Source organism: Pezoporus wallicus, unplaced genomic scaffold, assembly GCF_028554395.1.
Source record: "Pezoporus wallicus isolate ANWC-B61680 ecotype Strahan unplaced genomic scaffold, APGP_CSIRO_Pwel_v1 contig_3486, whole genome shotgun sequence".
NCBI lineage: Eukaryota > Metazoa > Chordata > Aves > Psittaciformes > Psittacidae > Pezoporus > Pezoporus wallicus.
Genome location: NW_026642292.1, coordinates 4,699,633 through 4,712,025, shown reverse-complemented (window position 1 = coordinate 4,712,025; position 12,393 = coordinate 4,699,633). Strand labels below are relative to the sequence as shown.

Below are 12,393 nucleotides of genomic sequence, written 5' to 3'. Positions count from 1 at the left end.
CACAACCACCAAGAGGCCAGTGCAGAGCTACAGCTCTTGACAAACCCTCTCTTCAGCCAACTGCACAAGAGCAAACACCAGGAAAGTAACCCAGCACTAGCCATACCTTCTGCAGCTCTGCTTTCCTACCTGTCAGACTTGCAAACAATGTCCTTCTCCTGGCAAAGCTGGACAGGGGCCTACATCAGCTCTTATTCAGCTGCAGAGCTCCACACAAACCCTCTCCCACCCAACTCCTCCAGGCCTTGGCCAGAGTCTGCTGGCAGTATTGAGGATTTTGCTCACAGCAGAGGACAGAGGGGTACCTTCCCTCTGACAGAGGCTGCCAGATGCCAGCAGTCTGCCACTGCCTGCAGGCCCATGAGGTTGGGGGCACTGAGGGATGCTGCTAACCAGAAGGATAGGCTGGTGTGCAGGCAGCCAGGTCCTGCCCTCCTCTCCTGCCAAGAGCTAAAGCCCTGAGACTAACAGCTCCCACGGGCAGGGCAGGGACCTTCTCTTCCTCTTTGCAGGGCACTAATCATGCCACAACTATAAATGAGCATCACTCCCTGCCACCTCAGGGGAGGGTTCTGAGCTCTTCAATCTCAAAGGGTTGCAAGTAGCAATGTTCTTGAATCCTTCTGGAGATGAACCATAACCTAGTTTATTTATCACAAAACTACCATGAAACCCTTATCATTTTTCAAATATGAAACCCAGATTCACTGACAAGGACACCAGCCAGGGCAGGAAAGAACATGCCATCCTGTCATCCGTGTTTGGGTCAGTGTGACCCAGACAGTATCGAACCTTGATAAGGTGTCCTTGTGACACAGCTGGGGCAAGGTGGCTGAGAAGGGGCTCACGTGGAGTCTTGGGAAAGGGGGAGGGCAGATGGAAGGGATCAAATGATGGTCCTTCCATTGCACAAAAAAATCACATGGAAAATAAACTAATTTCACACTGGCATTCCTAGACACCAAAACAGAGGAAAATACAGAGAGGAAAGCCTCTCTCTCCTCCTCTATTGGAGGCCCCTATGCAGGGGAATCTTCCAAGAGTAGTATCTTCTGTTTGCCAGCTATGTGCAGGCTGCAGAGCTCTGCACTGCTCCAGAGAGAAATTCACAGCACATGGCTAATCTTTAAACAAGTGCCTTCGCCCTCTCCCTTCCCTTACACCAAACAGGAAGCCTGCACCAAGCCATCTCAAGCCCAGGATGTCCCCTGGGGGCATCCCCCGGGGGGGGGGGGGGGGGGGGAGTTTCCTTGCCTGTGAAAGGCAGTCGGGCTGTAAGGCTGGGACAGAGAGCTCTCATGTCTCAGCAATGTAAGCAGCACAGATCGATGCCGGCATTAACTTTCTGCCACACATACATGGCACAGCAGAGCCCTTGCTAAGCTTTCCTCTTTAACCCAAGTTACATTAGGGGTTGAGAAAAATGATGAAACCTGGGTGCCCACAGTCTATCCACTGTCTGTGGCCTCAAGGTTTCTCCCTCTGTTGAGGACCTACATTTGGGGCATGTGCTCCCAGGCACACAGTTCTGAACTGAACCACACACAACTCCTCTCTGCTCATGCTTCCAGGCCTCCCATGCTCTGGCCTGTGTCAGCATTCCCCAGGTCATCATTAGTCCAGGGTTCTCATCAGTAGGTCCTTCTGCCCCATTTCTTTCCTGTGTGAGGAAGATCACCTTTCACCTTCCGGTTGCTCCAGGCAACCATCACCACCCCCCCCCCCCCCTTTCTGCTGATCAGAGAGTTAAAGAGCTGAGGATCCTGAGGCTAAAGTCCCCAGGCGCCACCAACAACCCAGCTATGGCAATGTCTCTTTCCTCCAGCACCCATTCCTCTGTCCCTGGGAAAGGGATACCTTCACATGTGCTGCCATCTCTGGAGACGGTGTAGCCAGCATCACAAGCCACGCAGGAGTAGGAGCCCTCAGTGTTGAGGCAGAGTCCAGAGGGACAGGCAGCCTGGGATGTGCACTCATCGATGTCTGCATAGGCACATGAGGGAGAGCGGGATGAGTGGGAAGCATGTGGAGTAACCGTGTCTGGTAGCAGATGTGTTGAGAGAACAAGCCAATAGGGTGGCTAGGACCCTGGCAGAGCCCTCAGGAAGAGCCTAAGAAAACCTGTGGACTGGGTGCGTGACTCTTCAGAGTGTCTGGACCCACGGCACCCTGGTACCTTGGCAGCTCTTCTTGTCAGATGCCACCTCGTAACCCCGGTAGCAGGAACAGTGGAAGGAGCCATCCAGGTTGACACACCGTCCGTGAGCACAAGTCCCCTCCACAAGGCACTCGTCCACATCTGCATGACACAACAGAGGGCAACGTGGCACAGGAGGGTGCTCAGGGCTATCCCTATCACCCAAGCCACAAGGGTGCTGTGTCCCAGCCATGCAGGCTGGCTGCCCACAGGGAAAGGGTGCTGCTTGTGCCCCTGCTCACTCTGAGGCTTGCAGAGAGCACTGCCATGGGGTGCTGCCCAGAGACAGCCCGAGCTCCTCACCAATACATCTCCCATTCCTGGCCCAGTAGCCATCCCCACAGCTGACACACTTGTAGGATCCCAGCGTGTTGACACACTTCCCGCTGCGGCAAGGGCTGGGATCCACACACTCATTGACATCTGCCAAGAAATACACTCCTTTCAGGCTCCCAAAGGCAAACAGTGCAGCCTTCTCCATGGTGCTCCATCCAGCTGAATCCTCAGTCTCCTTCTGGAGGACAGTGATGCTCAAGAGGAGGCGAGACACATTTCCCAGGGCTCGGGTAACATTTCTTGTAGTCCCACTTATCAGTCAGGATCCTACACCCACACCTAAGGGCTGACATAATCCAGAGCAAAACTCACTGCTGCAGGACGTTGCCAAGACCAGAAATGTGCATGGGCAGAGAGGGGGATCAGAGAACATCTGTGCAGGGCTGTTTCATCAGGGACTTTCATTAACTATGACTGTGATGCAGCCTCCAATTCAGGAAATCCTTAAGTCAAGTGCTTTGTGGAGGCCGTGCAGGGGGAGCACCATTCTGGGCATGCCCTGTTTCCCGTACTGCCTCCTAAAATAGTCTCCCACTCTGTGTTGATGAGCTACTGAGAAAGGGGAATCTTCAATCAGGCACATTGTTGAATGATCAAGCCCAGGTCATGCCATTTGAGTGGGATCCTGTGGGGCCAGGTGGCCTGAGGCAGCATGCTCTCCCTGCAGTCTGCTTGCCAGCACAAAGGTCTGGTCACACAGAATCCAGGTGGCATGAAAATGGACGGGCATCTCCTCCCAGAATGGAAAGCTGTCATGGGCTGGTTGTGGGGGGATCTCCCTGGGGAGATGGGAGAGAATCTTGGGAGAACTACCCCTCTGTGCCCAGGAAAGCCTGTCCCTTCTAAAGCAGAGGAGAGGACAGGCAGCCCTCAGGGAGGGCACAGGGCTGACAAACATGAAGGGGTCCTTCTTCCCTTACAGGAGAAGAAACAGGATCGATGTGGAAAGAAGGTGTTCAGCCCTGCACAGGGTGGGTTGACGGGGCAGGGGAACAGGCAGCAGCAAGCTTCACCTTCACACTGTCCTCTGTGTCCCATGGCAAAGCCCGCCTTGCACTCGCAGCGGTAGGAGCCAGGGGTGTTGACGCACTGCTGTCCTCGGCAGATAGAGGGCTGCTCACATTCATCTCGATCTGGCAACAGGCAGGGAGACAGTCCTGAAGTCTTCCCGCTCCAGAGTTGGGAAGGCTGGATGCAGGAGAGGTGCTGCTCCACCTGCAGCAGGCTTTGCCCTGGGGACCCATGCCAGGGCTCTCCTCCATCCCTCATCGGTCCTAGCATCCCCTTGAAGCAACGATCAGCACTGGCATCACAGGCTCCTGCCCAGATCATCATGGGCAAGGTCCTGTCCTCAAGTGAGCAGGAGAGAGCGATCCCCATGGATCAGGCTGCCCAAGGGCAGGCCTGCAGGAAGGGAGGTTGTGCAGGTGTGCACGTGTGTGCATGTGTATGTGCACACGTATGAGAGAGGGTAACAGCAGAAGACTGGGGACATCCTGGGGAGGTGGCAGCCCTGTGCCAAGCAGACACCACTTACCCTCACAGCTCTGCTTGCCCTCCGAGACAACCCGGGTGTACCCAGAGTAGCAGAAGCACAAATATGATCCCACACTGTTGATGCAGTGACCTTTTCCAGCACAAGGATCTTTCAGGCATTCATCTTCATCTGTACCCAAGGATGTGCAAGTATGGAAGACACACTCACCACCCGCAGCCCCCTGCCAGCCCCCTGCCAGCCCTCTGCCAGCTCTGCTGTGCAGCCAGGAGCTCAGCAGGGCTGCAAGGAAACCTTCTCACTGGAGCCTGAAGGAGTGAGTGGTCCATAAAGGCCCAGCAGGCAGAGGAGGTGCCAACCTACCAATGCAGTGGTGGCGGCTGGAGTCCAGCATGTAGCCGGGGTGGCACAAGCATCTGTATCCTTCTGGGGAGAGCACACAAGCACCGGCTCCACAGGACAGAGGTGAAGAGGCACAGCTGCCAGCCTCTGGGAGGAGAGAGCATGGGGTTGGTGGCAGCATGAGAAGGGTGCATGGATTCTAGTGTCTGCATTCTGTCCCAGACAGCCTCTGGGGAGGCTGTTTCTTAACATCTTGGAGAGTGATGCTGAGCCTGCTCCTCTCTACAGCTTCAGGCAGCCTGCACTGAAAGGGCTGCAGGGATGACATGGCAGACCCTGCCACCTCATTTGGGCTGAGCTAATCTGGGATGCCCATCTCCCCTGCATTGCTTACTTGCACCCTGGCCCCACAAGAGGGTGGTGAGGAAGCCTGCCAGCCCCATGCCTTAGAGGAGAGCTGGCAGCTGAGCCTGTAGGGGGTTGGTTCTGGGGTGACAGCAGGGCTCCCCGCCTCTGCCCTGCAGGTGGCAAAGGTGGGGCAGTGAGGCACCACACACCCCTTGTCACTGAGCTGGATCGGGGGATGTGTGCGTGTGTGTGGACATCCCAACCCCAAACAAAAGTCTACTGAGGAAGATGCATTCCTCAGCAAGGTGCCTCTGCCAGGCCTGCTCCCCAAGGTGCTCCAGCCCCCGGCGGAGGGCAGGGGCCACACTCCCAGACACTTAAGCAACTCTGGAACAACGGCATCCTTGTTTCCAGCACAGTAAACAAGCCGCCCTGGGAGCCACATGCCTCCCCTCGCGCTCCCCCTTCCCGATGAGTCAGCTTGCACTGCTGGGGAACAGGGCCAAAGCCACCGGAACGAGCGCGTGATCCCCTCGCTCCGCAGCCACTGCTGCACTGGACAAACGAGCTGCAGGCGGGGAAGGGCACAGAAAACCAAACACTTTGCTCCTGTACAGGAGTGCACTCGTGCCTCCACACAGCCGGCCAGCTTTCCCTGGCTGGTGGCAGCCATGACCGGGTTGGGACATCACCTCAGGGCAGCAGGGCAGGAGCTTTTCTTTGGGAAGTCAAGGGGGGGCATATGGGAAGAGAAGCAGGCTGGGCAAAGGGGAGAAACCCAGGGCAGAGCTTAGGGCATAATTCCCCCCAAAAGAGAGAGAAAGAAAGACCCTGAGAGCAGTGGATACACACCTGAGCCCTGTCCTGGCATCTGTGTTGGAGGAGCAGCAGCATCCCAGGTGGTGGTGGGGCCAGGCTGGGGAGGACCATGCCAGGACTCTTCTTCATCTGCTGAGGAAGAAGTAGAGAGGTGAGGTCCAGATTTCAATCCCAGAGAGAGGTGCCTGCCCAAGGCCTACCTGTGCTGGGTGTCCCTGCAACCACTGCCCCAACACAGCACATGTGAAGGGGCCACAGGGTGGCTGCAGCAACCTCATTATCTAGTTATTTAACACAGCTTCCTTCACATCTCTGGAGATCCACCATCTCCACACACCTCTACAGCCACACATCAGCCACCCCAGTGTGCTGGGGGTCCTCCATGCCATCTGCAGCCAGCCCAGCCAGCAGCCTGTCCTGCCCAGTGCTGGGGTTTGTTGTGTAGAAGAGGCAGCTCCCAGCCTCTGCTCTCCTCCCTCCTCACTGCCCTGTGCTCCTCCCCATGAGCACCCTGCCCTCCTGCCAGCTGAGCACTCACCTCTGCGCAGGGCAGGCTCTGCAATGGCAACAGCAACACCCTGAGGGACAAAACCATAGGATTGTAGCTGGGGTGCAGCATCCCTGAGACATTTTCCCACCCACCTCCTAGATCCTCTTGCTCCCCAAGACAATGTCCTGGGAGGAGAAGCTGCCAAAGCCACTCTGTCCTGAGTGCGCTGGCCTGAGCAAAATACAGCTCATGGCCGTGCCCGGGGGCTACCCACCGAGGGGCCATACCAGCAAGCCACGCAGGTGAGATCCAAGGCGCTGATACCAGGCAGGTATCCCTGCAAGGTGGCACGGTAAATACCGCCACTGTCACCGGTGGATCTGGAGGGTTGAGGACAGCCGCTACTCCTCCTGCTGCCCATCAGCCAGCAGGGAGGGAGCACCTGCACCTCAGCCAGCTCCAGCATCCGCCAGGGCTGCTACCTCTGCCCAGCGAACACCAGCTGGAGTCAACATTCACCATGAACTAGTGCAGCAAAGGTCTCAGCTCCAGCTGTTTGAGCTAGTGGCCTCTTAGGAAGGGCTGAGTGGGCACATGGCCTTCAGCCACTACAACTCAGCCAGGGTGTCACGGTTTGCAGTTTGTATGATGTTGCCTCTAGCAGCAGCTACTTGCTCTTTTTAGTGCCTTCTCTTACCAAATTTCACACCTCACTTATTTATATGATATCCCCCTTCCTGCCCATCTAGCTGCCATGGTTGTAGCAAACCTTTCTCACCTGTGCAGCAGAAGAAACTTCACCTGGAAAGTGAAACAGTGCACAGTGAGTACAGACAAAGCAAGCAGGCATCCTTCCCAAACCCCAGCTGCCCCACCTCTAAGGCACTGCTGCTCAGTCCCTAGCACTCCTCCAACAACAAATGAGCTTGTTCCCAAAGCCAACACAGTCAGACCCCTCTCTGGGCACTGCACAGACCTCAGGACAGAAGCCCAAGGACTGCAGTGCCAGGGCTGCCACATGGACCTGGGCTCCCAGTGGAGGCAGCCTGGCTAGCCACCACCAACTGCAAAGACGCGGTTGCAGGAGCCTGAAACACTCGACCTCCTCTCCAAAGGCTTGAAGAATTGATGTCTCATGCCCCAGGAACTCTAGTAGGGCTGAAGAGCACCTTGTATATTCATACATATGTAGAAGGCCTTTAAAAGCTGCCAGTCCATCCACGGGGGCATGCAGGACCTGGGAATTTGCCCACCCTTGCTAGGGGCCCAGATGGAGCAGCTTTAAGGAATAAATCCCATACTACCCTCTCCTGCCGAGATCCCAGGGTGGGGGAATGACTCCAGGATGCTCCCACGCAGGCTGTCCCGCAGTTGCTGTCTCCTTGCTACCCAGTCCAATGTCCAGTTGCTGCTCTCCCCTTGCTCTTCCAAGCTGAGGGGGAGCTCTTCTGCCTCAGCCTTCCTCATGGACAGACGGATATCAGAGCTGGAGTAGGTGTAGCCATGTCCTGCTGGGCAAATCTCCTTGAAGGCTTCTGTAAGGGAAAGTCACATCCAAGCTTTAGAGGGCAGAGGTTAGGAAGAGGCTGGTGCAGGGATCATCTGGCTTACCACACCCAGGCATGATGGTGGGGCAAGTGGAAGAAAGGAGCTGAGGATGCACAGGCATGTATGCGAATGCAGGTACCAGTTTCTCCCATCCTATTATTTTCTGGAGACTTCTAAGGGTTAAATCCTTATGGAAACACATCTGGGCTGCAGTGGATGGATGCTTTTTGCAGAATGAATCTGCTCATAGGGCAGGGTGGGTTTCCAGCAGGCACAGGGTGGTGCTCCCAGACACCGAAAACTAAATCCCTCCCTGTGTCAGTGTTGCTAGGAAGATATCATGCCACAGAAAGGCCTAAGCTGAGCAAAGGAGCAAATAAAAATGAGTCCCTGGTACCTCAGCACTGAGCACTTTGCACATCACTCAAGATGCTCTGCACAAACCACCTGATGATTTTTTCCAGTCCTGAGGGTTTCAGTGCTTTCTCCTCCACCCAATCCCATGCTGAGGTATGCCAAACTCATCCTCACCTGGCTTTCATCCCAGCAGATGTACAAGGGACAAAATGGTTGTCAAGTAAAGCCAGGCACAGATGTGGCTGTGCTCTTCCTATGGTAGAGAGTGGTTTCCCATCAGGGGATTCCCTATCTTCCCAGTATTACCCAGGCCTGCTTCCTGGGCTGTTGTACCCATCTCACAGGCCAGCATCTGCACCGCTCAGCTCTGGGTCCTGCAGCCATCTGAGCGGCAGCAAGTTCAGGCAAGCCCAAACCCCGCTCTAACCAAAGAGGCAAAGCCAAGGTAGGAACACTCACCTGAGCCAGGCACAGGGCATTCCTCACAGTTCTTCCCCCAGCCCTTGCCAACACGGCTGCAGCAGCAGATCTGCTGGGTGATGCGGTGGGACAGGGGGAAGGAGCACACGCCACCAGATGCTGAACGGTAACACAGCCCCTGCTCCATCGACACAGCTTTGTCCGCTGAAACACAATGGCAGGCTGAGTGAAAAGGTCAAGCTCTGTGCTCCCCAGACAAAGTGGGGGACACTCAGTCTCTCCCCATCAGGCCTTTCTTTGCCCGTGCCTCCCAGCCTGTTCCAAGGGATGTCTCATCCGAGGGGCTCTCCCAGACTCTTCCAGACTCAAGCCATCAGGCAATTGTCCCACCAGTGCCACACCCAAGCAAATCCAGCTCCTGTGGGAGCAATCTCAGCCCAGGAGGCTGTGTCTTCTGCTACCACACTGCAGGCATGTCCCCTCCAGGCTCTGTAGGGGCCATTCTTTTCCATATCCATGGAGAACAATGCATGAAGGGGACCCATCTTGCACACAAGCAGGATAGTATAACTGAGATGCACTTGCAAGAGATGTGAACGCAGGCTGCAGCCTCCACTCAGCCATAGGCTCCTGCTTGGGTCCCATCCCAAACCAAGGGGTTCCCTGGAGCACTTACAGATGCAATGGCTACGGGATGGGTCCAGCATGGTGCCAGGCTTGCAGGTGCAGCGGAAGCTGCCACGGGTGTTCACACACTCGGCATTTTTGCAAAGGCCCTGCATCAAGCACTCATTGATATCTGTGGACAGACAAGAGATGCGAGATGTGGTGAGATGTGAGAAAGCTAGGGGTGAACTGCACCCCATACCCTGTGCCTCCTATTCAGGTGCCATAGACCGAAGGGGTCTCAGCCAGGTTGGTGTCTGGGAGAGCCTCTGCACCAAGAAGCATGGTGGGGACCTCTGTGGCAACAGCAGTCCCACATGTGCAGCAGAGAGCTCGCTCACTGCAGTTGCGGGGGTAGCTCATGAATGACTGCTCTGCTTTGTAGTCCTTGTGGAACATAGATGTGGTCCCTACAGTCAGCCACTCTGGCTGTCCTTCCACCTGATCCCTGGTCCTGCTCACATGGAGTCATCATTTGCAGAGGACCCTTGCTGAGAAGCTCAGTGCCAGCACAGAGGGAGGGCAGTGACTGATCCCCTCCAGAGACACAGGGGTGGTGGGCCAGGCTGTGGCTCTGTGCTGTAGTGTCTTCTTCTAGGAAGAGGTTGAGCAAGCAGGACATTGCTAAGCTCAAGCCTTGCCTCAAGGTCTGGCGCTGCCCCTGACTCAGCAGGCATCAGAGCCAGCCTTTGGGTAGGGAGCTGGGCTTATCTCAGGGAAACACCACCAGGCTCACTCATCAGGCTTGCAATAAAACCTTTCCTACAGCACCATGTAGGAATGAATGAGCTAAGATGGGCAAGACAAGGATTGGCAAAAGATGCATAAGGGGCAGCTAAGTGCAGCTTTCATGGTGGAGAGTGAGGAGGAAGTCCTCCTCATGGACTGAAGTAGCTTTATATCCCCACTAAAGAGCTTGGCCCAGAAAAGCCAGTGTGCTATTGAAAGGTTCTGTATCAGGAGGCACTAGAAGTGCATGAAGAGCTGGATGGGAACATGGAGCAGCAGGAGTGGGATGAACCTCAGCACTACCCTGGAAGAAATCACAGGAACATATGCTACAAGCTAAGAGATGGAAGAAGGCAGCGAGAGGAACGTGGGTACACTTGCTGCTCATAGGGCACCTGTGAGCTGCCAAGACCAAGAAATGTCAATGTTATGTTAGGCAACACCACACCAAACACTTTCCAAAGACAATGGCAGTCCCAATGCCAGTGTACAAGGTACTGGTGAGACCTCAGGTGTCCCGAGAGCACCGAGTTGCGTTCTAGAGACTGTCTCAAGGTATAAGAAAGGGGTGCAGAGGTGGGCTGCTGGAACATTCAGAAGAATGGAGATAGTGGAAGAGCCTGCCCAATGGCATGTAGGCCCTGGAATGTCTTTCCCAGCACTACCTTATTTCTCAGAGCTGAAGCTTTACTGCTTGGTGGAAGTGAAGGTGTCACAAAGCCACCTATGACAGCTGGAATTCAGACGCAGTGACCTGAGAGATCCTACCCAGTCTTGCGCTCTTAAACCCTGCTGTTCACCCACAAACCCTGCCTGTCCCACAAACGGTAGAGACACATAGGGGCCATCAAGACCAGGCCATGATTTTCAGCCAATTGGAACTACCAATGCCACAGTGATGTGCAGCAAGCCTGGGAGCAGTGGGATTTGACTAAGCAATTTAATGGCTTCCTACTCTATACCAAGCACAGGACAGAGTTCATGAGAACAACCGATGGCCAGACCCCAAATGTACTGGGAACCCCACTCAGAGAAGAGGCTTGTCTCTCCAGAGGAGCCTCAGGGCTCATCCCTGTCACTCCCTGCCATGGTCAGAACACCGTTTCATTCCAACACATCAACTGGACAAGTGTTTGGCCTCCACATAAGCAAAGGGATTGAAGGCATTAGAGCAATGAAAGCACAAAACAAACAGCACCAAGGGCTAGGTTTTATGAGCTTAACTTAAAATTGAGCCACGTACATCTCAGCCTTAGTCCAACCCCATCTATTCCATTGGCAGCAGAGGACTCACACAGTGGAAATCCCCACAGGGAACAGGAGCAGGCAGGTGTGCTCAGGGCCATGCACTCCTACCTCCTGCAGCATGCCAGGGATGGCTAGCCCACAAGAAGAGGCCTCAGGGACCACAAACCAAGATCCATGTTCTGTCTCAGCTGCTTCTTCCCACCCCACACAAGCCTGCTGGTGCTTCAAAGAAAGAGCCAGGCTGGGACAGGCCTGTGTTGGAAAGGTGCAGGCTGGTTCCTGGTGCTCGGTGAGCAGAAAGGACCTGTCAGCAGCAGACACCAAGTATATACAGTCACTGCGGTGCTGGTGTGTGTCCTGTGCAGTGACTGCTTGCACACCTCCCTACCACTGAGCCTCCAAGACAGTCTTTGCCTCAAATCTAGCAAGCACATTACCCCTTCTAGTGCCATCCTTCTTGCTGGGCCCAGCAGCACTGGGAGATTCCCTGACTGAGTCTGCCAGCACTCCTCTCAACTCAGACTCACTGCAGCCTTGTTCCTGCTCAATGGGATGCAGCTGAGGAAAGGAAAGGAGATCTGGCAGAAATGAGCCGTTTGTTTCTTTGCTGGAAGACACTAGAGGCAGCCCTTTCTGTCCATACAGAACAAAGTGGGCTTCTGCCAAGGCCCTTCTCCAGTCATTCATCTGTGCCTTGATGTCAGCCTGCAAAACCAGGCCTCAGCTCCTTTCCAGCTCAGCTCCTCTCCTACAGCAAATGGTCTCAGGAACCATCAGCCCTTGTCCAGCCCCTTGGCTCCCCTCCTACCTGGGCTGGCAAAAGAAGGCTCCATGTAGGCTCTCCCATAGTGTATCAGCCAAAGTGCTCACGCTGGACCCTGAAGTGCAGTGCTGGGCTACCTAACACACATCCCGCTGCAACAGCAGAGATGGGAAAAGCACCTTGAGTCAGCTAGAGTATCTGCAGAATGGTACTTCACTAGCCCAGCTTATGAATGAGCACACAGAGGCACAACTCTGGTTCACGCTTTTTCCAGTGCAAAACCACCTTCCTAGCCAAGTCCACACTGCCAGATCCCTCTGCTCCTATGAGCCTCTCTCTGCTCCAGAGGGGACACAAATATAGAGCATTTGCTGCAGGTCTCTGCTTGCTGACACTGAGTCCCTGCAGCTGCTCTGCTCTGCCGACTCCTGTTCAATGTTCTCTGGTAGCTCACACCCACAGCACTGTCTGTGGCCACATAAGGGATGAGATCTGAGCACCAAGAATAGAAGCTGTTGTATTGTTGGAAGTTCTCCCCCAGGACGATGTGGGGAGGCTGAATCATTAATTAAGCATGGTGGAAAGTCCCAGCTAAAAGAGATGAGTCATTGGATTGCCAGCCCTGGATGTGCATG

The 12,393-nt window shown here is 55.0% G+C and overlaps 1 protein-coding gene across 3 annotated transcripts in view; it reads right to left on the bottom strand.

Annotated features, from left to right (window-relative positions):
- The window catches only part of LTBP2 (latent transforming growth factor beta binding protein 2), a 72,125-nt gene that overhangs the window by 11,054 nt on the left and 48,678 nt on the right, over window positions 1–12,393 (bottom strand). For 2 of the 3 annotated variants that reach the window (XM_057428476.1, XM_057428474.1), the window contains exons 10-21: window positions 9,029–9,151; window positions 8,392–8,556; window positions 7,332–7,562; window positions 6,806–6,828; window positions 6,076–6,115; window positions 5,571–5,669; window positions 4,392–4,517; window positions 4,071–4,199; window positions 3,547–3,666; window positions 2,501–2,620; window positions 2,177–2,299; window positions 1,858–1,983 (exon numbers count right to left, since the gene is read on the bottom strand). In XM_057428476.1, the coding sequence (XP_057284459.1) occupies window positions 1,858–1,983; window positions 2,177–2,299; window positions 2,501–2,620; window positions 3,547–3,666; window positions 4,071–4,199; window positions 4,392–4,517; window positions 5,571–5,669; window positions 6,076–6,115; window positions 6,806–6,828; window positions 7,332–7,562; window positions 8,392–8,556; window positions 9,029–9,151 (1,425 nt within the window). The remainder of the gene's footprint in view (window positions 1–1,857; window positions 1,984–2,176; window positions 2,300–2,500; window positions 2,621–3,546; window positions 3,667–4,070; window positions 4,200–4,391; window positions 4,518–5,570; window positions 5,670–6,075; window positions 6,116–6,805; window positions 6,829–7,331; window positions 7,563–8,391; window positions 8,557–9,028; window positions 9,152–12,393) is intronic. The other variant, XM_057428475.1, reaches the window with a different exon arrangement.